A 27492-nucleotide genomic window follows, 5' to 3' on the forward strand; every position below is an offset into this window, starting at 1 on the left:
TTATATTAAATTATATAATTTTGGTACTGCACGCGGATATTAATTATTAACAATATTAAAATGTTTAATTCGCATTATGATAATTGTGTGAACGTTTTAAAAGGTCAAAGAAACGGTGTCGATTATTTTAATTATTTATCTATATAATTCTGAAGAGATGATTTAATTTAGTTATATTTCTTCTACAGAAATCTAAGCTTTCATTTAATTGATCGATGCTTCTACTAGGAATTTCCAGATCGCAAACACTATCTGTAAAAAATAAGAAAAGATATACTATAACTGACGTGAGAAATGTTAGCAATGTTGCAATCTACCGCGCGTTAAATTTCAAATGTAGACAACAAGAATGTATTTGCGGCGAAACGTTTCGCGTTGCGAAATATATATGTGTGCAGTGCGGAAAATATATGTCTCGCGTTCCATCTTCAAAGTTCGTATCGTCCCATGATTGCTGAAAACAATTTGAATTTATAATGCGGAGCCTATCTTACGACGAATCGCGAAGTGTATCATTTTGATGTCTACTTTTTCGCGAGACAAGACTTGTTTCGCCATGAAGATTTATACCACGGATTTCTACGCGGAATAATCTGCGATTTTACTATGCGCGGAAGCGTGGTGCTGACGGTGTCCGACGACGTGCGACAAGGATGACGATTCCTCTCGAAGCTATTGAAATTGTGAGTGAGCCAGCGATGCGGTTCTTATTTCAATATAATTAACAAAAACTATCGAATCAAAAAATACAAGAGAGAGAAAAAAATTAAAATATTTAAATTAAAACAGATTAAAATAAAGATCTGGGTAATCTTCAAAGATAAGCTCCAAAATTAAAACTTTCAGAGATTGAAGGCTGTAAATATTTTACGTTCCCGATCCAGGGAAAGATACATAGTTCCTGATATTGTAGTTTTAAGTCTCTCAAATTTAAGAAGAATTAGCAGTTTTCAGAATTAAAAACTTGGAAAAATCCTAGAGATTCAGAATTGTGCATTCTCAAAAGCTGGAAGTTTTACATATTAAAAACTTGCAATTTTAATGAGTTCACAAGTTTTAAGAAAAATTTAAAAATACAAAAATCACATAAAATCTAGTATTAGTTCAGAAACAAGTTTTGTGATATACGTATCTATTTGAGACGTCATCTTCTAATCTTGTAATCTTTAATATTAAAAGTCTTCAACTGTTCAATTTATGCCTTGTTATTAAAATAATTTTGCTGGTTTACGCTTCAGATGTAAACAAACTAACGTACGATTGGAACTTCAAATAGACATAAAGAAACTATATTACTATTTTGAGAATTTTCAAAAATACTAGGTACTTTGTACCTCGAACAAAGTGCTGCAGTCATTTGCGATGCAATGTTTCGTGGAAAAGTTAAAATATGTGTTACGTACATAGCGCCGTGTATCTTGCGTTTTATCCTCAAAGACCGCATCATCCCCCGGTCGCTGAAAACAATTTAAATTTGCAATGCAAAGTAGTAATAAGTCCCTGCCGGCCCGCAGCGTACGATTCGCGAACTGTACTATTTTAGTTTCTACTTTTTAACCAGACGAAGAAAATTTATTTACTCCGCCTGGGAAATTTATGAGCACCGTTCGTGCTGTCTTTGCGAAGCATATTTTAAAATTATCTTTTACGACAGCAAAAATAAATGATGTTCCAAATATGTAGACTACGTGAGGGATGCGTTTGCGGCGATGTAGTCATAACATTTTTTACGACTGACAGATTTGATTTAAATAAGTCCCGTTTCTAAATAATTATTTAACACTTTCACTGCCATGTCGTGTATATATAAATAACGTTTTCTTTTTAAGCATTTGCATAGAAAACGAATTTTCGTTTAATTCGTATTTGTTGTTCAAATATTAATAAATTAATACTACAATTTTTAATAGAGTGCAATTATTGAAGGTGCGATTTATATTATAAAATATATTAAATTTGCGATTTTACGATCAAATTATTAATTTCAAACGTAATGTCATTTTGAAGATTCATCTTTCTAATTAATTGTAAATATAAATTAAATATAAGCTGAATCGTACAAGAAAACGTGCAATTCAAATTTTTCTTCTTGACAGATAAAAGCCACTGAGGTGCTAGAAAACCAAATATTAAAAAAGACCTTTTTCGAAAACGGGTCACGACGGAATGAAGGCAGGACAGCGAGATTACTTCCAAACCTTTATTCGTACAGAGCTGTCGGCGTACATTAGAAATTGTGTAAGGTTTGTCACCGTTTTTCGAAGAAAATAGTGAAATTCGTTCTTAAGAGTATGCTCCAACGTGGACGATTCGAGCGAGAACGATTGGAGCGTCAGCGCGGGCGATTTGCCTTTATACAAGTACGAATATTACACGCCACGACAATATAGTTTACATACATTAAAAATGATGAGCTTTAATTACAGGATGGGCGATTGATAGACGTATCCACATACGTATCGGCGTAATCGGAACGTCCGCGTCGATGCGTACATATCATACGTGTACCGATTAGGATGACGCGAGCGATGTGTATGTACGGAGCAATTTTATCGGGCACAGAGAGGTGCCTTCATTTTAAATATATATATATACATATACGTATGTACATAATATGTAACAAACATAATGTACATAATGATATACATATATATACACACACACACACACGCACACATTTGTTTGCGATGAGTGACGGCGAGCTCCCGGTGAGAACTCGCGCGTCGCGCGGTCTTTACTTATCTTACTTTCGTGCCGAGAGCTAAAGTCGATCAGAAATCTCGCGTCCTATATCGGCGACGATTCCTATAAACTTTTGCGTCGCGGGTCGTTAAAACTCTTAACTGCTAATAATATATTTAGTAGTTATAGGGCGAGAGAAATGAGACGATCGGCGTGAGGCGTGAGACGAATGCGCGGGCTCCGACGAGAACCGGAGGCAGAGAAGTATAACGAGGGGAGAAAAGAGACCGGAGGGGTGGTAAGAGGAAAAAGAGAAATAGAAAAATTCGGGAAACGCGGGACGTATATCACTAGAGGTGTCAACACACGATAATAACGTCGGGAGCAAAACCGTGGATGAGAAAGTAGCCAGTACGCGTCTTGGCAACTCCGTCCGCCTGTATTCTACCTTGAACACGCAAGAACGTTTGAGGATGAGGTCCGCAAATATGACAAATCCAACTCCGGTTTGCGACATCGAGCGAACGCGAAAGATGAGATACACTCGCGATTCAGTCGTTTAACGATGTCTACGGTCAGATATTCGTTATCCTATCGCTATCGAGAACTCTCGTCAGTCTTAGCCGAGAAAAAGCCGAGGAGAGTCGCGATCAACGGAGCGAGGAAAGGTGGCTATCTTTCTCTCTTTTTTTCTCTCTTCCTTTCTCTCTCCCTAAGTAACAATCAGAACGCCGCGAGGTGGCTAATTCCGCCTCTAATGTCACCACGAAGAACGATCAATCGTGTAATGAATATAAATCAAGAAGAAGAAGAAAAACCACAACCACGAGCCTCGACAGTTTGAATCCTTCTCGCTCGAAGCCCGGTCCTCGAAAGGTTTCGCGTTTCCGCCGTACAATATACAGTATATCACCAAACCGGTGACGTTTTCTTTTTTTTTCAATGATAACAGTAATACTAACAATAGTAGCGATGACGATAATAATAATAATAATAATAATAATAATAATAATAATAGTAATAATAATATATTATCAATAATAATAATTTATTATCGTCCGCAGCGACGACGCGTCCATCTGTGCGCTTCTTCACGAAAGAAAAAAAAATATATAATGTGTATATATATATATATATATAACTATATATTTATATGTAGAATATCTCTCCCCTGTTATATATCGTCGCGTGCGTGACGGATATTTACAATAATTACTTAACTCTCGCGAGATTACTGGATTCCCCGGTGGCGTAAGTTTCATGCGTGTTCCGGAGGCGAACCTTCTTCGCTCCGCGATTCCTTCTCGCGCACGAGCCACTTTTCGCTATCATCCCCTCTCTGCAGATTGGAAAGAAAGGAAGGGAAAAGTCTCTCTTTTTCAAAGCGGTATTCCGCGAAATATTTCTTCGAGACGCCTTCGCGGGGCGGGGTGGCTCGCGCGAGAAGAGTTTCAGCGGTAGCGCTGCTCCGTGATTATTCGCATCACGAAGCGCACCGCCGCGCAACCCGGCACACAGGCACAATTAACGCTCGCTTCATCGCGGCGGCCTCCGATCGCGAAAGTTACGTCACTGCTCGAAACCGTCGTCGCTTCGTTTCGTTTCCGCAGAGGCACCACTCGACACCCTCGTCGATTCGCTCCAAGGAGTCGAACGACCCCTCTGGTCAACCCTCTCCTTCGTCCTCCCCACCGTCCGATTGTCTCCCACGTGCTCTCTTCGCTGTGCATCTTCGCCGTGATCGTCGAATGACCGGGTATGCAGAATTCGCAGCGGCGAGTCGCAGCCCCGAAGAATTCACCGGAGACCAAGAACGGCGCGAGTAGGTTTCTTCGTTCCTCGTTCGTTCTGCGCGATAAGGATAGACACACACTCACACACACATGCATCCAATTACTTTCTCTCTCTCTCTCTCTCTCTCTCTCTGTCTTTCTCTCCAGCATATACAAGACTGTCGAGGACTTTCCCTCTTTCTCTCTCGCGACTGTCCGCAGGATAAACGCGAGCGCGCGCGGACGGACTGTGGCATCATTGAGCGTTCCAGGTACGAGTGACGGTCTTTTTCTCGTCGAATCGGACGTTCCAAGCTACGGAGGATTCCGTCGTTCGTGGCTGATAAGGGGGACCGGGTACCTAATCTCCGCGTGCGATTGGGTACCTAATTTACGTGGGTTTTCTTATATCGCGGGCAGGATACGGCGTCTTGGAAGCTAAGGGGATTCCTGATAAAGGGACCGTTTTTGTGTCACTGGAGGGTTGATCGCTTCTGACGATACAATGTGCACCTCTATGGAAGATGTGAAAGAATTCCAAGGCAACAATCTTCACTATCAGAGACAAAACTCGATTGAACATGTCACAGAATGATGGATCGATAGCTTTCGCTCGTAGGAACAGATTAATAGGACTGGCTTTTGCGTATAGGTTGAGAGATTGTCATTAGCTCGGCTTCGATCGGAAATGTAGATTGTTGCCTTCATTTGCCTGTACAGTCGAAGGACACGACCGTCGAGTTTGTCGGATGGAAGAACGTACCACCAAGCGAGAGATCTTCACGTAAAAAAAAAAACAGACAAAATAAGAAGGAAGAAAAATATGAGAACAAGAAAGAGAAAAATAGAAAAGAGAAAAAGAAGTGGAAGGCCATATCGGCGCGGAAAAGAGGTAGGAAGAAAAATAGCGAGAAAAATAGCGTCTGAAAATGGCGAGAGAGAAGGGTGAAAAAGAGACGATAAGATGAAACGAATGCAAACCTAAATACATTAAAAGCGAACGCTCAAATTTGTCTTTTTTTTATATTAATGAGACTCTCGAGAAGATCGACTGACCTTTTCGGTTATATGTCGAATACGATCTTAATCGAAAAATCTCGCTCGAAGACCTTCAGGCAAGTCTTGATTACTTTCGGAAGCATGAGCGATGTGATTGATTGAATTACTTGGGATTGGGAAAGGGCTGCGTGGCCGTTAGATTGCATTATGTGCGTTAACACGCTCCCGAGGCGTTAAGGGATTAAAAAGGGACTACTAAAGGCAGCCGCTCCTCTACTTTCTCGCAATCAGTTATATCGCATCGTTCCTCGCTCGGGTATAGGAAGCTAAGGCTGAGTTGCGCCGACGGTTCGAGTCAGCTAATCTTTTACTCGAGTTTTATCCAATACAAGGTGTTAAATGAAAGGAGAATCTCTATTGATTTCGGTATATATCCAATTATTCCAGGTTTCGACTAGCATCAGTTCTTTTTTTCTTTTTCCAGAAAAAACGTTATTTTAAAAAAACCGTTTATTTTTCATATTAATACTAAACATAATCATGGCTCGTAATAAAGTGCCGATCAAGAGCCGTTCTTATAGATTTTAAAGTGCAACTGCAAATGATACCTTGTACAGACAAAGGGAGAAGAGTGGGAGTCTCTCTCTCGATCGAGATTAGCGCTGACCGACTTTGGCGCAATCAGCTTTAAGAAGGCACAGTCGTTGAGTTAAGAACGTGTTAATATGCGGCTCCAGACACTAGAAGACAAAGAGTTTCCCAAAGCCGTTCGTTCGCTTCGCTTTCGTCGGCCTCGGGACGACGACCCCTCGGCTCGAACGACCCCTCGCGCGCAGCGATCTTGCGGAGAAGGGAGAAGAGAAGATGGAAAAAAATAAAAGCGGCGGCGAGGTGGTGGCAGCGCGTCTACTCAGCGATCGGGGGGGAGTTCCCCCGAACTGCAGGTTGGCAGGTAGATAAGTCGTTATCGAGTGCGTTGCTGCTGCTGCTGCTGCTGCTGCCGTTCATGTTGTTATTACAGCGCTCTATACGAAGCACAAGCGCGCCGGGTTATTTTCACGCTTTCGTTCGTCTTTGCATCTTTTTATTTTCTTTTGTTTGGGTCTTTTGTTTGTTAAATTTTCGGGTTGAGCTTTCCTCGCGCGCACTCGGTGGCGGCGGCGACGGAGTAGTGGGATTACGCCTGTCGACGACTCACTCATTTATTTGGCCGCCCACTTGTCGACGACCACCTCATTGACTGCAACATAACACACACACGAGAACGATTAACGAGCGGCGGAGACCTAAATGGCGAACTAAAGGGGGAGAAAAAAAATGTTGGACGGCTGTTTTAGCAGCGTTCCCCGGCATCTTCCTCTCGACTTCGGCGGTCTGAAACGATCGGTCCTCGGATTAATCGGACTAACTGGGTGCAGCAGCTTGCTCGAACGAATGTACGGATCTCCTTCGAAAAGGAATGGTCACGAGATCGTTGTAGTTTCGAATTGACGTCGATCGGCTGACGTATGTGCAACTATCCCTTTTTGTAAAAAGAGGAATATTGCGTTTTGACGCTCTTATCGCTGTTACGAGCAGCTACCCTTTCGGTAATGGAGCAATGACTAAAATTTAATAAATAAAAATGAAACTGTCGAACGTTTCAAATAAAATCAATATCCTTATTTGCTTATCATCACAATCATGACATCGTTAGAAATCTACTGGCGCATGAATAACACGAGCAACGATATCGAATCAAAGGTGGACGAGAGTCCGATACTCTGATTGCCATAAAACTACACTCGTACATTCGTTCCCTTTTCTATTTCTTCGCCATCCCGCGGGAGATCGATGCCGATCTTGAATGCCGATCGCCACGCAGATGAACGTGCGCGTGCATTGCACATTTCGCGTTCGTGGGCCCGGTGGTGGTGCTTATTGCGGTGCGTGTGGGGTGTCGGTGGGAGGGTATACTTTGTGGTTTCATTCGGGAAATATTCGATAGTTTTTTTTTTTTGGGCTGTTAGGTAAAGACATCTCCAGTCCCTTCGAGCAGCTCGAGAGTGTAATGTGCTGTGGGTGTCGCCGATTTCTCGGCTGCGGCCGATTAGGTGTTTCTCAGATTCGCCCTACGTCCCCTCGAGCTTTATTTCGGCGTCACCGGCGGTGCCACTGCAATCATACGAGGGTAACATTGATTATTTCACTACACGCTGAGCTATTATCCTCGCTGGTTCAGCTACGATAGGCCACACGCGCCTCTCCAACTCTACGGATGCAGCTGCTAGTCGATGCAAGCCTTGGCGATGATGAGGTGTTAGCGCAGCGGTGTGAGCAGCGCGCTTAATCGCGAAAGAATCAAGTATTTGACATATAAAAAACAAGCATATGTGTGCATGTACATGTGTGTCTGTACAGATAAGCAAATATGTTACGACGAACCCTTAAAGAACGAAGTATTTGTACATATGGATCGTACGCAAATGAATGAAATGTGTAATATATAACAAATTACAGTAAAGATATTGAAATGCGATATTAATTCTATTTTACGTGGCTGAAATGTGCGCGCGCGTATTGTAGAACAGGAGAAGCCCCACAGTCCTCTGACAATGAGTTCTTTTTTCGGAATGCACATTAATTAAATGAACAAATTATAAACATTACGTGATGAAAAGGAGACCGCAATTTTTTCCATCGGCAAACGAAAGAAATTGCTTCGGCCCCGTAAGTCGCTCGTTTGCGGAATGCAGTTCGTGGACGGCGTGTGTGTGTCGTGTTACAGCGTAACAGCTAACGTTAAACGTTAATTTCATTAGTCTTAAAATTGACAAATTCAACATTACCTGTGTCATCCGTACGTCGCGCCCGTAGTCGTCCTCGAAGACCGCTCTCACTGTACAGTTTGGCACACCAGCAGGCAGGGGGAAGTTAGCAAAAGGGGGTGGGTGTCGAAGTCGATGTGTCGGGGAATGTTTTCGATAGCCTCCGATTTTAGGACTCATTCCGGATCGACACGACAGTTATCACATCGGTCTTTTTTCCAGTGAACGCATGCAAAAAACTTCAAACAACAAATCTCGAGGGGTCGGGGGGGGGGGAAGGAAGATAGGGTACACCACAGTATATAGCCATATAGTAGATAATAAAAAGATTCGTCGTGTACGCGCGATGTGTCGAGAAATTTCGGCATCACGCGTGTTTTATTTTCCGAAATCTTGCCTCCACACACACAGTGCGACAGTGGTGAGCTGTACAAGATGGTCCCCAAATCCTTTGCGAACTTTTCGATTTGTTACGTCGAAAAATTATAAGGGTTATACAAGCAGACAGCTGCCTTAATCATTGAATAAGTAGGCCACAGTGTGCGCCGTTTGTGATTTTTTTTTATTATACTAATTCGCATTTTATTATACTAAAATACTAAAATGTTTTTTCATATGTTTTTTACATATTTTGGAATTGATTAATCTTCTCATTTGTTTTAAATTTCGAGCTGAATAATTGTTGCTAAGTATAATTCCGTCATCTTATCTATATAACTTTAAAAATATCGTTTCGTCAAAGATTCAATATTTTATTATTTACGAAAAAAAAATTAGAAATAAAGTAGGAATTTAATTTTTCTTCTAAATTTTAAATGTATATTTAGTAATTTCATGTAGCTCAAAATCTCTAACTCTGACCCACCAACGTTTGAATGTCTTAAGCCAGCTATGGTCACAATGAACATTCGGAATGTGGTAGGGTGGATAACAGACAACGAGAGAGAAAAAAGTCGAAAAGTTAAAGTGGGTTTTAGGCGGGGACTAACCGAACACCTATCACGACAGTGTCGTAATAAGCGTTCGATTTTTTTTTTTTTTCGATGGCAATAGGCTGTCGGATTTAAGCGAGAATTATTACGTCGATTAGTAGGTCAACCGTCGGAGGATCGAGAAACGCATTAGTAACACATGATTCTTTTATTATAACAAGTAATGCATTATATATCATTCCGTCGTCATATTCTCTCACTTGTTATAATGGTCGCTCCGTACGAACTCAAATTGAATATACGACAAAGGTAAATCGGACGATAAATAAAACAAATTGCGAAACGCCGACACGGCGCGATAATTACATGATAACGTAATTGTACTTATCGTATATGCATAGACTGGATCGTAACACGCGCAACAGTCGGATTCGTGTATACAATTTCTCTTTATTCCTTCTGTTTCTATATTATCCGTCTCGTCTCTATGAAAATCTGTTTCACACCCGGAATTATATATTCTATTATCTTCCGCCGCGGAGCGACGTCCGCGGCGAGTGTATATATATACTCGAAATCACTCGATGTCATAGTATTTCCATAAGTTATTAATATTAATATTACTTCGTTATTGTTAGAGAAATAGGTACTTCCTGAAGGAAACGACGCGATTGTAGTCTCATCATCGCTGGACACCGCGTTCGATTATTATCAACGTCACACAAGGATCAATGATAAAATGTCTACCGACGAGCTAATTAATTCTCGGCGCACGTACAATTTACTTTATGGCAATCAATAAGTTATAATTAATAAATATAATACGCAAGGAGATAGAATAAATCGTTTCTTCCTTTTATGTAATTACAAATGGAGCAGGATTGCTAGGATTGCACTTTTTAATCAAGCAATCGCATCGATATTTGCGTGACGTCGCGCAGTATACTCTCGTCGTGATGGCACTACCCCGTCATTCTCGGTCAACGTAAAATACAATGCACACTCAAGTACTTACAGATACATCGTGGACGAAGTTGGAGATCCGGATGCGAGGGAGCAACGAGCGACGAATCCCGAGGAAATCGTGAATCCGACAAACTCGTTAACAAAAAAGAAACAGAAAGAAAGCAACACGTCCGGTTTCTACAATTTAATTATAAATCTGCGTCTCTCTGTCGCTTCATCAAGATTGCTGGACTTCCGAAATCAACAATTCAGTAATTCACAGCTGTTCTTCGCGCGATTCTTTCGAGATCCGTTGCTCGGGGGGTCGTCTTGCATCCGGACTTCCCGATTAATTTCGTCGAACTCATTGAGCGTCATAGAGAACTGCATTAGACTCTTCACCGGCATTGATCCCCGCGCGCGTACCTGTGCTCCGATAACCGTGCCGGTTACCCAATCGCGCGTCCAAACAAGCGAATAATGCATCCATTGTTCTGTGCCACGGTGGGTAAACTTGATAATAGTAAGTGTTACAGGATATCTCGGGATTCGAAGATTATCTCTGAAGAAATTCGAGATTGGCCGAAAAAATTTCAGTTCACATCAATATTTATACGAGAAAAACAGGTCTAGGATCGTGAGAATGGTTATCCCTTTACAGGCGACAATTAAATATCGCATATGCCTCTCGATGATTTTTATTTCGCGCGAAACACGAAAATTTACTCATCCACGAATAAAATTTTCTTTCCACTTTTCTCGACATTAACGACAAACGCATCGCGACACAGGTATCGAACGCGGGGCGCAAAGCCGGTAGCTTAATTATCCTCGCGCTAAAAATTAAACTGCGGAACGAAACACTACTCGAGACACAAGTTCGTTAGTGCGGCAGCGCTAACTCGTTCGGTCTGATTAAGTTTTAATTATGCCCATACCAAAGTATCACGCCTTAACCGTTACTAATTAATTAATTAATTATATTACAATGTCGCGCGGCGCGGCCACGGCCGATTCTCCTGAAGCGCCTGGGTAGCGGCGCAATTAAATTATCGTGCGTCGCGCGCCGAAGAAGAAAGAAACAAAGAAGAAGAAGAAAACGCAGCGGACGCGTCCGCTCCTCGCCCGGAACACATCGTCAGTCTTGTTGCGTTTGCACGTGTTTTGCGGAGAAGCGTCTCGCGCGCTGCGTTTCGCGCGCTGAATCGCGAACGGCCGAATATCACGGCGATCTCTATACGAAGATCTGGATGACACCTTGGATCCTGCGCTGCCGGCGGAAGCGAGAACCGCTTAAATCCGCCGTCTCTCGCGAGACGATACTCACTGAGAGAAATAATTATTTTTTTCAAAAAAAATTTTGTTGATTTAATAAAACCGGAATATTGTATGTTGCCAAGCAGATGATTTGATTGGCTTAACAAAATATTTGTACAAAATATTTTGTTCTTTTTGTTCTTTTTGACTATTTTGTTTGTTGACTATATTGATTTGTTCTTTTTAACTAAATATTTTATACTATCAATTATACATAATATAACATTAACTAAATATTTCTTTGAATAAATTTACTATTTTTAAAAACGTTATCGTTCTTGGTTCAACAAAATTATTTTACTGAGTTAACAAAATTGATCATTAACTTAAAAAAAATGATTTTGTATGATACCATTTTCAGAATTCAATTATTTCATTTTGTTCAAATAATAGACGTGTACTTAATTCAATAAAATAAATAATTGGATCAATAAATTGAAAAATCAACAAAATTGTTGTGTTGATTCTAAAATATTTTTCCCTCAGTGTAGTTCTTGCCGATTATTCTAATTTTTTTTTGTGAACGTAGCAGGAAGGCGAAGTTAGAAATATCGCTTCGTAAGAGACGACGGCTTTACGTCGACAAATGGGAAAGAAAGAATCGAGAAGCTGCCGTTTGTTTTCAGCACTAATCGATTTCAGTCTTCCTTCTTTGATTAGCGATGGCTCTCGCCGACAGGATACGCTCCAAGGGATGAACTGACTAAATAGCCAGATGTATATTGAAGGCCCACGTACTCGTGACGACACCGATTATTCGTTTCGTTATGTGGCAGTGACCGAATTCGCGTTCACTCAATCGAGAAATATCCTCGACTAATAATTAGGGGACTAAAGTTGCTCCCAATACAAATACTTGAAAGATCGGCGATCATCATCTGAGACCGTGACGTTGGAAGTGAGAGAACAAACGGGGAGATCCCCTGTAACTTACACATGAACGAATGACTGTTTATTAATAAAATTATTACGGTCCGATGAAACAGGATTATCGCCGATCTTTAACGAAAAAAATTCTATACATGAAAAAAACCACTAGTCAAACTTTTTTTTACTACGCATTTAGCACATCTCATTCCTCAGATTTCTGTATTTTTGTCGACAAAAGAATCGACTTTTCCAATTTTATTGATTCAGTTAATCAAATTAGGTTGTTCATACACATGTCTTAAATATCTTTCAACATTTTAAATAATTTATCGGACGACTATATAAAAGCAAACTATGATTCTTTTGCGCGTTTGAAATTAAATATGAAAAGATTATCGGGAGCCGGGAATAGAAAACAGATGCGCCTAACTATCACTAAATATTATTATCAAGGACAAATTTATTTTTAAAAAATCTATGCGTCGTTTAATTAATTCTATGATAAATGTAGCTATTCGATATCACCATCAATAAAAATGATGAATTATATCCCGACAATGAGTGTGTTTGCGTTCGGAACACTGCTCAGATATTAAACCTGAACGAATTTACTAGAAAATCTATGGACTGCCCCATCAGTTTCGAGCGTACGAGAGAGGTAATGAGGTCAACTATTTTCCTCTGCTTAACGATTGCCGTATCTTACACTTACGAGCCTTTGCAGTCCATATCCAGAAATTAGCGATACGCGAATCTGTTGCATCGCGTTAATGCATAAATCACACGTACGGGTTATACACATAGGAAACAGATGTTGTATTCGCGAACCCATGCGAGAAATTAGAAGAAACCCCGCTGTGCCAATCGCGACGATTCTCACTAATTTTGTATAACGATCTATTTAATTATCTATCTAATAAAAATATATATCGATTATGTGGATATTTACAAAAGTTTACTTCACATTTGACGCATTTATTACAGATTTGTACGACGCAACATCCCGATCGAAGAATAAACTCACAAAGATATCATCTAATAAAAAATAAAGTTGTCTGTTCCGCATAAATGTTAAGAATATATCTCAGCATGAATATGAAAGACGCGCGAAGTTAAAAATGATGGATTGATCGCGTGGCACAGCAGAGGACAGTATAATTGAAAAGAATAGATTACAACATAAAAGGATCTTACGAAACGTGCTGTGTTAACTATACCGTGCATGCATTATCTCTACGGGAAGGAAGACACGGTATGCAGGATACAAAATGAGATCCGTTAGTGCGAAACCCTCGCATTTCCTTGAAATTTCAGCAAACGCTCAGCCCGCTCCAGTTCTGACTTCAGAGTAGAAAGAGGCACACCAGACACTAAGAATTCATTAATAAACGTGATTTATAACAAGCAACATAGAAAGCAACCAAAAAGAAGTGTAAATGTAAAGGGATTTACTAAACAAGATTGTATGCTAATCGCGTTGACCGAATATTGTGCTAATTTGTTGCGTGCGTGCATTAAACTGAGCCTGAAAATAAAATCAGGAGACAAAATATAATACTACTACTACTGTCCGTTCCATTTGTCTTTCTGCCGAATGTTTTATTGTCTTCGTTGTGTAAATGTGCGTATCACTTTACGAAAATGATACGTCGCAAATGCGTTCGTTTGCGCCGAAACCGAAGTTACTAATTCCCGGTATGGTTAGCGGGCGAACTACTTTGTACTTTCCAAAAATCGACCAAGATCAATAATACGCTTCGAACGTGCAAAGATATATAAAAAGTTCATGTCGTAATATTATTAATCGGCGAGAAACACAGACGGAAGACATGCATAAATTAATGTGGGTCTTAACTGTGTTAGTGCACTATCAGAATCTGCTACAATTACCAAATAATTTATCTGTTGCTAATTATACCGAAACGTGCATGACGATAAACAAAAAGTGCATAATAGTGCAATAAAAGGAAGAGGATTGGGACGTCAAACGTATCGGAAAGAACATCTATAAACAGTTTCGTGTTTTGTTGCAGAGGAAATTCAATGTTCAAAAGGCACTCGTAGAAAATAATTTAACGATCACAATCTTTGATTTACGACGGGGTCTCTCTTAGATCACTCGATGCCACTCGAAACCCGTGATCGTTGAGCGACGTCAGGGTACGGTGTGTGATGCGGGCATGGTGGGCCTTGGTGGCATATTTCATATATGATCGTACTAACACCATGCACAACAGTCAAACTTGTTAAAATCTCACTTGAACGCACTCTGTTAATAACTTATCTCGCGCCTTCCCGCGTCACGGTGGGAAGAGCTTCGGTTAAATGCAAATTGTGAGTCCAAGGATCTAGTCGCGGATGCTTTTCCATAGGAAAAAAACATCGTCTGCTAGACTAATATTATTATTTCGCGGACGTTCTATATGGGACAGATATGCAACAGTCCAAAGAACACAGCCCACATTAGAACAATCCAATGCACGGTGTAAATTGGATTCTCACCGTCTGTGATCTTTCTGGCAATGAACTTCAAGGTTTCGTCGAGAAGTACCACTGGAATGGAGAACTTCATAACGGTAAGCCATTCTTCACCCGATAGCGGGGTCACTTGGAATACGGACTGAAACACAAAAGAGTTAACGATTACAATTTTTGCGCTTCAAATTGAAAGCATAAGGTTTTCGGTCATTCGCTTCTGCAGTCTTAATATAAATATTTACTTACCGAAAGAACTTCGACGTACAGGATGACGAAATGGAGTGTGAAAGAAAGAGCCATGGATGCGATGAGCCACATGTTGGACCAAGGCGGCATGCTGATGAGCGACTGATTCTCAGACAAGCTATAGAGAAAGAAACATAGATTTTATTATAATCCTGAAACCGCGATTCTTATGTAAAATATATTACGAATATTTTTCTCACCTGTTCATGGCATTTAACATTTCAATAGTGACCAACACAGAGAGAGCCATAGTCATGGGATGAGGATCAGCGAAGATCTTGCAGTTAATACCCTTGAATTCGGGTCCGCCACCAATACATGCCAAGTGATGAGTCTATATTTTATGCAAATAATAGATGTTAATTAAAGAATAATTACTCAAATTTCGAAATAATTATGAACATAACCAAATTTTTGTCAAAACTTACAAGTTGGTAGTAATTCAGTTGAGGGCCGTTCGGACTGTACATAAACCACCAAGCAGCCGACCCGACAGTGGCAGCGCCTACATATCCACCAATAGCCATATAACGGAAAAACAGCCATCCAGAAATTAAAGATTCGTCAGCTTTGCGAGGAGGCTGTAAAAAAAATCAATAAAATAAATCAATAAAACTTGCATTTAATGACATGGCAGTGCATCTTTTTAATTGTTATATTACTTTGCTCATAATGTCTAGATCGGGTGGATTGAAACCGAGAGCGGTAGCTGGAAGACCATCAGTGACCAAGTTGACCCACAGAAGTTGGACTGGAATCAGTGCTTCGGGAAGACCAAGGGCGGCGGTCAAGAATATACTGTGAAATAGTATAGAAACATGGATAAAAATTGAACTCTAATCTTCCTCATTGCCCTCATATATCTCGTACATACCTGACGACCTCGCCGATGTTGGAAGAAATGAGGTAACGGATAAATTGTTTCATGTTATTATAGATAGCACGGCCTTCTTCTACAGCGGCTACGATGGAAGAGAAATTATCATCCGCTAATACCATCTCCGAAGCTGATTTCGCGACTGCAGTACCAGAGCCCATAGCAATACCGATTTCAGCCTTCTTCAAGGCAGGGGCATCGTTCACACCGTCACCAGTCTGTAGAAATAAAACAATGCAACATTATTTTGTGATCTTTTTGAATTAACTCTTTCAAGTAATAAATACTTTTTTTTTACATTAACGTAATTAATATTATATTAATGGAACGGTGGAAAGTTCTACATTAGAGTAATCGTTTGTCAAATAAAAGTTCCGGGTTTGATTCTCAGAATTGTCAATCCGCATATATATTATTAGAAATTTTGAGTGAGAAAATATTTCACTGTGATAGATACAAAGTATCTTAAACATGTATTCAATCGCAAGGTAACTGGGAATAAACAAATCGCAATACTGTATCATCTTTTGTTTTGCAGAATGAAAGTTGGATAAGGGACTTACAAACTTTTTCTAAAAATAAAAATAAATTTCTAAAGTAAAAATTTCTAAAATAAAAATTGCAATTGTAAACCAAGGGAAAATTAAACTCTATATAGGATGGTTTTTCTTCCGGAAGCCAAGGCTCGACTCGGGCTGTAGTGCATTGATGATAATGATAAATGTTAGAATAATATGACTTACCATAGCAGAAATTTCATTCATGCTTTGTAAGTACTCCACGATCTTCGACTTATGAGCCGGTTCTACGCGAGAGAAGAGGCGAGCTCTGGCGCAAGCCGCTTTCTGCTCTGCTATCGGTAGATCATCAAATTCACGTCCGGAGTATGACTTGCCAGTGGTATCTTCGTCCTCACCGAAAACTCCGATACGTCGGCAGATGGCTTCGGCAGTGGCTTTGTTGTCGCCGGTGATAACGATTACACGAATGCCGGCGGCGCGGCACCTAACAATTGAATCAAACACTTCTTTGCGAGGTGGATCAAGCATGCCCACTACACCTACGAACGTGAGATCTTTCTCGTATATGTAGAATTTAGTGGAGTCGCCCAGATCCATATCGTCCGGCTTCATCGGGTGATCAGCAGTGGCGAGAGCGAGGCAGCGCAGGGTATCCCTACCGGTTCCGTATTGGCGGGTCAGATCCAAGATGCGATTCTTCAGGGTTGAAGTAAGAGGAACCTTCTGACCACCGACGCGGCAATGTGTGCACCTATCCAATACACCTTCCGGCGCACCCTTGACAAACAGTTTTGGCCCACTTCCCAATTTCGATGGCTTCAGAGGCACGCAGTACGATGACATGGATTTACGATCACGAGAGAATTCCAGCGTGAATTCCTTCTTCCACTTTGTTTCCATATCCTGCCTAGTGACAATGGCGCCAGCTCGACGATCCAAACCGCTCTTCGGGACTCCGTACGGATTGATTTTCTCAGCGAGAACGATCAAGGCGGTCTCCGTGGCTTCGCCGACCTTCTCAAATGCCTGTTTGAATTCGTTAAAATCGATAGCAGAATCATTGCACATGATACAAATTGTACTGATCTCTTGCAATGTTTCGTAATCTTGTCCTTTAATCTTTTGTCCTCTCAAGAAGATCTCGCCGATAGGTTCATAAGTCGACCCGGTGATTTCGAATTCGTGGAAACTGCTATCGTTACCCTCAATCTTGTCAAAGATGAACATTCTGTAAATATTTAAAATTACGTATAAATTAAAATTTCTGCTTAAATATATCATCAAGAAAAATAGAGAAAGATCCTTATATAGTGTTTATTAAAGATTAATAAGTCAAATCTACATCAACGTTATAGTATTCTTGTTTGCTTAATCCTCTTACCGGCTAACGGACATCTGGTTAGTCGTCAAAGTGCCAGTTTTGTCGGAGCAAATGACGGACGTGCAACCTAGAGTCTCTACGGACGGCAAAGATCGTACAATGGCGTTCTTCTTGGCCATACGCCTGGTGCCCAGGGCCAAGCAAGTCGTGATTACAGCGGGCAAACCTTCGGGAATAGCGGCCACAGCGAGAGCGACGGCAATCTTGAAGTAGTAAATGGCACCCTTGATCCAGGAACCGCCGTGAGCCGGATCGTTGAAGTGGCCAATGTTGATCGCCCACACGGCAACGCAAATCACGGAGATAACTTTCGACAGCTGTTCGCCAAACTCATCCAACTTCTGCTGCAATGGCGTCTTGATTTCCTCCGTCTCCGACATCTCCGTACGGATCTTACCGATAGCCGTGCTTAAGCCAGTTCCAATAACGACCCCGCGAGCCTTTCCAGCGGCGACATTGGTACCAGAAAACAAGATATTCTTCTTATCCTAGAGAAAAAGCAAAACAGAATTTATTAATAAACGTTCTCAAGAGTCATGATCAAATATCACATAAATAAACTATGCAAACCCCTATGAACGAAAGTTGTTTGCAATTTTTATCGAATATAAACTCTCATTTCAAAGGTATGCCGTTGATATTTGCGAGATGATGCCTGAGAAAAAGTAGCGGAAATGTTTTTATACAGCTGCAACTTTTTACCTGATTGACAGCGCGTGGGTCGGGCACAGGGTCGGTGTGTTTGATCACGGACACCGATTCCCCAGTCAGAATGGACTGGTCGATCCTGAGGGTAGTCGAGAAGATCTTGGACAGACGGATATCGGCCGGGATCTTGTCGCCGACCGATACCTCCACAATATCGCCGGGCACGATCTCTTTGGCTCGAATCCTCTGCACACCCGATTTGTCACTTCGTACAACTTTACCCATCTCGGGTTCGTACTCCTTGAGCGCCTCAATCGCAGACTCGGCATTTCGTTCTTGCCAGACACCGACCACGGCGTTGGCAATAAGGATGAGCAGGATGACGAAGGGTTCGACGAAGGCCGTGAACGCATCCTCGTGCTCTTCAAATAAGGCTAATACCTGACGAAGAAAAAAAACACTAGATCAGAGAGACTTACAGAATATAGTAAAGAAATTCAATACATTGAGCCTATGTTTCTCAGCAGATTGAATAATTTCACATTGTCGCCTTTAAATAACAGTTCAGCTAATTAAAACTCTGTGGAAAATGAGCACCAAGTTAATTAATAAGAAAATATAAGCAGTTTTCTCTCTTAGTCATCGCAGCGATATTAGCTAATATTTCAAATTAATATATTTAAAAAAATACATATAAAAATGTATATTAGAAAATCAAAGATAAATTTTCCAAGACATAGATGCGTACCGCTAAAAAATTTCTTTTCTCTAAAAGCTATTATATCTATAAACGTACTGAACTACATACTTTATTTCCACAATTTATAGATCAAACTCCATAATGAATGTTACATATTTCTCTTATGCGCTCAGAGAAAATCAGATCACCACGGCTACTTGAAATCAATATGCTATTTTTTCACCTCTCATGGAAGATATATTTAGCCTCATTTACCCTTGAACCCCCGTAAACATATAATTACAGTACTTTTCGCAAAGCGGCATACACCGGAAAATTCGACAAGAATTCACAAGAAAAAGGAACATCGCGAATTCACATTTGGCATTCTCATAGTTTTTGTAAAGATTAGATCATGAAACACTTTTAGTTCATAAACCATAATACCAAATGATAATACCAATCATGTATATCTAATAAACTTAATTTGCATTATACTAGATTTTACTTTTTCGAAGATGCGTTTGCTTTGCAAGAAGTTTAATTGTTATGCAAATTTCTATACCACAGTTTAAATTTTATAAGATATTATTTATAATTTTTCAATATGATATCTGTCGCAGTTTATACTTACAAAAGAAATAATAGCAGCTAATAGAAGAATCTTAACTAGAAGGTCATCGAACTGTTCCAGGACGAGTTGCCAGATGGATTTTCCTGTAAGCGAAAAATAATTCGTCAATAATCTCGCGCGACGCGAGATAAAATATGAAAAGGTTTCGTGAGTTTTTATTAGTATAAATATTTTTCGTATAAGTTTTATATTCGATATACACTTGTCCCTCGATTTACGTGGAGCATTCGTTCCACGTGCGTTGTAAATATAAAAACATTTATTTCACATTTATTTTGTTTTGTTTGCACAAAGTCCAGTAAAGTAAATTCGTTATAATTTATGTGAATAAACTTAATGTGCTCTCCACAAGTCAATAAAATGTCAAAATAATGTAACAAGTACAATCAGATAAGAATTTTTGGTTCATTGATATATCATAATTCAATATCGTAGAAAGATATATTTTCTGATCGCGTACAACTGAGATCGCGTATAAAAAGTACCGCGTAAATCAAGGGATGAGTGTATATATTCGAAATTTAATTTCACGAACAACAATTTTAATATTATTTATCTGATATTTAACTTAAAAATTATTGCGACAAATTGGCATAAAACTTAAATATAAAATTTATAAATTGCAGAACTCTTTTAATCTAAAAAATAGCACCTAATCTCTTCTTAAATAATAATAACACAAATACTTAATCCGATATGCTATGATCGTATAAATATATCGCTGTTAGTTTTTAATTATACAAAAAAAGCGAATCTATTAATTATAATATATAACGATGAAATCAATACGGAATCAGATTAACAATACCTTATTGTGCATGACCTTGCATTATTATTAGCAACATAATAATGTTTGCAAATAGCATATCTCATTTACATAGTTTTATGTCTCGGGAAAAAATTTCTTTCAAAAAAGAATCATGAAATCATTGCCGTAAAATTGTAAGAAAAGCTGTTGTGACTCATCATATAATGTAATAAAAATGTATTTAATAACTAACATATATTACGTTTACATTTCTTATAAATCTTGTCATAAGCGTAGTGATGTAACAAGTTCAGATCAAGAATTATTTTATCCTTACGCAGAAATTATAAAACTATTCTTCTTTATTCTAGTTTACTATGTACTAAAACAATTGAAAAATTAAGTAAATTACAATTCCAATGCGATATTTATACGTGCTAATCTACAGATTCTATTTTAATCGAAAGCAACACGTGTTTCGTACATACGAGGAGCTAATTTGGTGTCGTACGGAAAGATTTTCGTCGCAGATCTCAACGTGCGAACACGTTGTCGTATTGAAGAAACATATTCTATAGTATATGCGTCAGGAAAGAATAAAAATTATAAAGTAGTCAGGGGCAAGCCCTGGGCGTCCTTGATGGTTGGCGCCTTTTGCCTGCACGCGATTGACGTCATTACTCCACGGTTGACGATTTCATTAATTGTAATTTACAGCAGCCGCCAAAGAACGAAAATTCGATTGCTGAATTATGTAAGTAGCGCTCCCTTTCTTCGTTTCTTCCCATTTTCCTCGCGCCCTTCTGCTTTAATCAAGTTAGATCACGTGTCTCTTTCCTCTTCTTTAATAGCATTGCGAATTTTTGGAAATTGCAAACGACAAAGTAATAAAGTTTCGATGGTAAAATAATATTTCTTATTGTAACAAGGATTAGCAAGAATAAAACGACAGTTGATTCTTAGATCAAGCAAAAAATTAGATCAAGTAATAATAAATAAAATGTGTGTCGATAGAAGTTGCAAATTCTAACAATTCATTCGCAAGTCAGGAGAAAAATACAAATAAAAAATAATTTATAAACATAATTTCCAAAATGGGCTTCTCTTTAAACGATTAACTAAACAATTAAGTAATATATAAAAATAGCCGCAGTTTTACATTAAAAATCATTTGTAATTGGATAAATGTATATAGCCGACATTACCGTAAAAATTAATAAATTTAGGCACTTATATTAGCAACATTTGTATGTTGTTGCATGGATATAATCGCGCTGGCTCAAAGTACCGATAACGTACAACATTTAATTATGGGTTACTATTTCCAACGTCTGTTAACTTCTAACTGACCGTTAACTTTTCAGAATAGCCAATAGAAGTTGGCTATTTCATTAATTAACGGTCAGTTGAAAGTTAACAGACGTTGAAATAGTGGCCCTATAAGCAGAATCAATAAAATTAAAATTTAAATAGTTAAACACGTAATAATTGCTTAAAAAGTCAAAATTGCGTTATGCTAGTAAAATTCAATTCAAGCCGCGTAACTCTACCCTCAATCAATTAATTTACTGACTATGTTCACCTCACATTATTAATTTTACGAATCATATAAATTATATATCTAATTCCTACACATATACGGCATTAATGTGGCATATTAACACCACTTTTTGTGTCTTAACGCACGCCTTCCGGTAACGCAAACACGTTACACGCATGGCATACATTTCGTTACATAAATTGCACGTAATATCGCGGTGCACATTCCACCGCGTCTCGGAAATTAATATCGTGGCATGACAGTGCTGCAGAGACCAGCGCACATTTCTCCACGTCCTCCCTCTCTTCCCTCCTTACTCTCTCACCCACGTGTGCATACGTGCAACATGCTTCATTACCGGATTCAGCGTGTGACAATAGGCGTTGTCAATCGGCCAATAGAGCGTGGCGTATACACAGAGACCGGCGCGCACATGTGTGACGGAACGGAGCGCGGCAACGATTACAGGCCAGTTGTGCGTTCGTAACTGGCCGCGCGATTAATTTACGACAGGAATCTCATTAATACGACCTTGATCGCGCTCTCCTCCGACGCGTTTCAGGATTATATAAAGTGCGATAATAACGGCGAAACGATAAAATATAGTGTGTCCGATTGACTTCAACCCTTTCGCTTCAAGAGAGAGCACGCCTGTATATACGCAAATTTTTGTTCGCCGTCTAAATCCGCGAAGAAAACAGCTTTCATCATCACATCTTTCAGAAATCACCACGTGCACAATTTGCCGGCCGAAAATATCGGATACTATTTTCTAGAAAGCCAAGTCTGAGTAATGCTAATTGCCACGAGATCAAGATCGTTGATTCAAATGACGGCAATTTCGCGAAGGAACGACGTCTATTCACTCGTGCGTGAAAAGAGATTACTTCTGTACGAGTTCGCTTCGCAAAAAATTGCGTATTACATGAAAAGTATCTACGTCTCTCACATTATCAGGTAAAAAAAACTTCACTTCTACGTTATCAGGACAAGTCGATGAGAACTCGTCGGGATTAGGATATTATTGCGTTCAAACGGTATTAATTCAATGACGCGCGCCACATAGCCTATCTTATCATCTATTTATCTCCGATAAAGCCGAAAATTATTATTGGCAAGACCGATCTTCCGATTAACCAGGTATTACAATAAATCATGCGTTTTAATATCACGCGGTAGGATCGACCTAATTTTCACGCAATTGTCATTCAGCAAAATGCATATTGATTACGCATGTATACGCAGCGATACAAATTGCACGTCTGCAATCGATCTAATCGTCAATGTCAGTTGTCACCGCGCTTTTGAGCCGAATTAACTCCGACTTATCGAAGTCAATTCCGATAAAATCCGTGAAAATTTATCGCTCAATTTTCTTCTTTTTATTTTTTAATTCTAGTACAGTTTTTTAATTCACGAACGATAACGCCGAGCCGAGAGCCGCAATTACGGCGGGTCGATCCGTCGCCGAAGGTCGGCGGGAAGATAGTGCGAGCCTCCGCGCGGGTCGAGTGCAATGCCGATGCAATTACGGCTGAGTCGAAGGCGACGTACGGCGCTACGGCGCTGACGTCTTTCGACATAAGTAAATGGGGCAAGTGGCCCAAGTACCCTGGATCCTGCAGGGATCCTTCTCCATAGGCAGTCGTGCTATATATATTTCTTTCCACCGTTACATTATTTTACATCTAGAACGTTTTATGTACCAAGTGCTTCATCTTTGCTACTATTTCGCTCGCCTTTTGGTAGGCAAAAGTTTTCGGAACAAGAACATTTTGGAAAAGATTCAAAATGTTATTGTATCAAGTTATTGTATTAAGTTTATCAATTAGACTTTTAATTATAAAAGAAGAATAGAGTTTGAAAGAAACATTTGCCAAAGAGATGATCAAAAAACGATAAGAAAATACTAATAAAAGATCTACGCTTGACATTACATTCAAAGAGCTCAAATATAAAAAGCATTCAACAAAAAGTGTTGAAAATAAACATTTATTTTTTTTTATATTCCGAATTTATCATATTTTTTGTATCTTATTTTCTATTCCTTTTTAAAAGAGGCAAGAATATGTTAAAAAAAAGCGTATACTCATTCCATGAACATTCATCTTTCACATTTTTCTTGCTTTGATTAATTGATGTTTAAAGTTCCTGAATCTCGAATCTCCGCGCGAAGGTGTAAAGACGATTCTGGTGCTTTTGTCTTCCGCGAACGGCGGATTAAATCGATGTGTCGCATTCGCAAATGCATGGCAACGTAGCGTGTGCGACGCTAATTCTCAAAGCTTACGAAATTCCAGGAAATTCCAAGCTGGCCTACTTTGACAGCGGACCCGTGGCGAAAGTTGTTTTCCGCAGACCGACGTTTGTCGAGGCAGGCGAGAAGGAGTTTCGGAAACTTATAAATTACAAATTAACGTTTGGCTCGAAACAACACGGTAGAGTCACGGCTCGATATAAAGACGGATTGTAAGAAAAAAGAGAGGATGAGTTTCCGATTTGCAAACTTGTTTTGCCACATCGAAAGTAATTTGTATGCCAATCTGTCGCAAACCTGTTTTCTACGTCGAGCGACGTCAAAAGACGATAGTTCGTCTTCGGTTCGGTACTCACCCTCCTCAGCTGGCAATTCTGCAACATAAAAAAAAGAGTAACGTTAGAATTCGGCTCTAGAATTGCATTAGAACGTTATTACTTGCCTATTTATTAGAATTATATTACATTATTTGCCTATCGAATAATAAAATTCAGCGAAGACTTAAATCGGTATAATATTATGCAACTATTGTTGCAAAATATACATTTCTCATAGGAGTTTAAAATAGAAAAGTTTAGCAATTAGCTTTTAATAACTTTATAATAATTATCAAATGCAAATAATCATCTGAAAAATACTTCGAAAAGCATTCTAAATTAAAAAAAAATGAATTATTATACTCTATATGTATGTATATAATGAAAATTATACGCCCACAATCCGAGGTGTTCAAAATCCTGAAGGATCTACTTTAAGGTGTTCTAGTTTAAATTATTTCAACCAAGAGAAATGCCAAGAGTCTAGAACTCCATAAATTGACGCGAACAAATTGATGGAAATCGTGAAAACGAATTTGGTGTGCAAAATGGGCGTACCTAGTGGTTGGAGTTGAACGTGCGGGTGACAGTTTTTGAATATTGAGAAGATTTATAGTAGACATTCTCTCGCTATAATGCGAGATAAATCGGAGTTTTATAGAAACTTCGATATTATTAAATCTCTATAATTTTGCATACGTTAATATCGGCTTCTAAAAGTGTCCGCATCGCGAGAACGCAATAGGCGATTATATCGAAAGCTGTTTTTCAGACATTATGAAATCAATAATTAACATAAAAATGGCTTACCGAATAATTAATGTTTAAAAAAGTCTATATCAGAGGGGGTGTGCAGAATTATAAGCAAAATCTCAATAATATTACGATTATCCGTGTATGATATCGATATAATATTGAAAGGAATTCGTTATAACGCGGAGCCAAAAGGTCAGATATTTTTATCGTACATAAGAGAATCCCCGATCCAGTTTAATCCACGAGGTCGATTACTCTCCCGAGCGTTCATTAACGTCTCGAAATTGGGTGTGTGGGCGATCACGCGTCTCTGTATATGTTCTAGCTAGTAGCACCGTCGTATAAATATTTACGCGTCGCGAGAAGGGATCCCCTCGTAAGACGCTTTTCCTAAGAAAACTGGGTGGGAACACCATCCAACCGGTATTACCATTGCAGTCATATACAGGTGTTCTAAATCATAGTATTTCTTATTAGTTCCAAATTTCTCACTCGACGCGGATCTTTTCTTGGATGAAAATTTCATTAGACGCTTCCCTTTTCCGCGACGCTTCTCATCGTCAAAGTTAAGTATTTCGCTCTTTTATTAGTCTCGCACAAATTGGACTTGCAAATTGAGATTGGAATTCTATATCGCGTGGCGCCGTTTACTTGGAAATAAATGACGTTAGACGATACGTTTTGTTGGAAGAGATCGAGGACGGAGGCATCGTGGAAAAGCAATGTGGAAAAGCAAACTGTCTATCAACGTGAGCGGCCTGCTTGCTCGCGATACGCGCGCGGTGTGACACGCGAGGAAAAACAGAGACACGTGGGAGTCATTGATTCGCATACTGGATCCGCATAGATTTTCCTTGAATGGCCGTCTCGCGATTGACGTGTTCAACAGAGAACACGTCGCTTCCCGTGAAACGCACATCAGCGGCGGATTCTGAAAGGCCGCGTGTAATTCTCGGACTCGCACAAAGCCAGCCGTGAAAGCGTCTGTCGCGCGAATAATAGCTTCAATTTCACATCGATTTGCACCGTCGCAAAACCCGCTAATTCGTACGCGAGCATTGTACCTAGTAATCTAGTATCGAGATGTAATAATGATTATACCCGAGACTGATATTGGCACAAAAAAAAAAATCGATATCTTGAATAATGGGAATCTTAAGAAGAAATCGTTAGATACAGCTCTATCTAGTACGAGGATTATTTCTAACGATCAATTTTCAATAATAAATCTCGCTTCAAAAAAGGAAGGTAGAATCATCTAGATAAGCTGTAATTGTACCATAAAAATACCATAAAATATAATGAATGATAAATTTCATAGAACTATTTGTCGGGATATTTATACGATACTTCTAAGATCAAGGATAACAATACTAACGTAATCAATATTCAATGCAGAATAAGCGTCGAAGATACTCTCGTACTCGTAGGAACACCTGGGGACACACGTTTCTCTCCGGCGAGTAGCATCGATCGCGTTTTACGCACACCACGAATACGGGAGTCAGGCTATGGGAGGGCGTATTTGCTGGACGGAAGCAAATGCGGCACGATCGAGGATAGGCGGGAATAGGTGCAGAAAAAGCACCGGGAGTACTCCCCGTGCCGTGCGAGAGCGTCAGGGGGTACGGATTATCACGCGACAGTGAACGGCCGCACAAAGCCGATATAGAAACGCGCGACAAACAAATCCGCCGGTCGTGCATTGAACGACACGTTGTCGGGAGCTCCGCTCCCGCGCACCGTGCACGTGCTAACTTTAGCCGGCGAACTTACGTCGGGACGATTTGTGTGTAACGAGCAGTAGCAAATAAGTTCCGGAGCGTCCGAATTTCGGAGAAACCTTCGTCGAATAGCGCAACGCGAACGATTGAGAGAGAACACGCCTAATTTATGTAAACAGAACGTCAAATATCACGCTTCATTGAAAAATATGTGCTGAGGATCTCCGAAGATTTCTCTGCGAAAATATATTTCGTATAAAGACGCATCAACAAAAAATTAGAAACAATTCTAGATAAATTTACACGGAGAAAATTTTATAGTAAATATTACTATGGTGTCGCACTAGCTGCGGACCATCGAG

The 27492-nt window shown here is 39.7% G+C and overlaps 1 protein-coding gene across 4 annotated transcripts in view; it reads right to left on the reverse strand.

The window, feature by feature from the left end:
• Positions 1-2186: 2186 nt before the first annotated feature.
• The window catches only part of LOC112468691 (calcium-transporting ATPase sarcoplasmic/endoplasmic reticulum type), a 37741-nt gene continuing 12435 nt past the window's right edge, over positions 2187-27492 (reverse strand). The window contains exons 2-13 of one of the 4 annotated variants that reach the window (XM_025037973.1): positions 24690-24707; positions 19789-19871; positions 18530-18916; positions 17828-18315; positions 16669-17674; positions 15923-16143; positions 15711-15846; positions 15477-15629; positions 15249-15382; positions 15049-15166; positions 14827-14944; positions 2187-6693 (exon numbers count right to left, since the gene is read on the reverse strand). In XM_025037973.1, coding sequence (XP_024893741.1) covers positions 6656-6693; positions 14827-14944; positions 15049-15166; positions 15249-15382; positions 15477-15629; positions 15711-15846; positions 15923-16143; positions 16669-17674; positions 17828-18315; positions 18530-18916; positions 19789-19871; positions 24690-24707 — 2900 coding nt within the window. In that variant the 3' untranslated portion in view covers positions 2187-6655. Of the gene's footprint in view, positions 7608-12538; positions 14945-15048; positions 15167-15248; positions 15383-15476; positions 15630-15710; positions 15847-15922; positions 16144-16668; positions 17675-17827; positions 18316-18529; positions 18917-19788; positions 19872-24689; positions 24708-27492 lie in introns of those variants that run through there. The other 3 variants (XM_025037974.1, XM_025037972.1, XM_025037971.1) reach the window with 3 other exon arrangements.

This window comes from Temnothorax curvispinosus, unplaced genomic scaffold, assembly GCF_003070985.1.
Source record: "Temnothorax curvispinosus isolate PA1 unplaced genomic scaffold, ASM307098v1 QBEX01001883.1, whole genome shotgun sequence".
Classification (NCBI taxonomy): Eukaryota; Metazoa; Arthropoda; class Insecta; order Hymenoptera; family Formicidae; genus Temnothorax; species Temnothorax curvispinosus.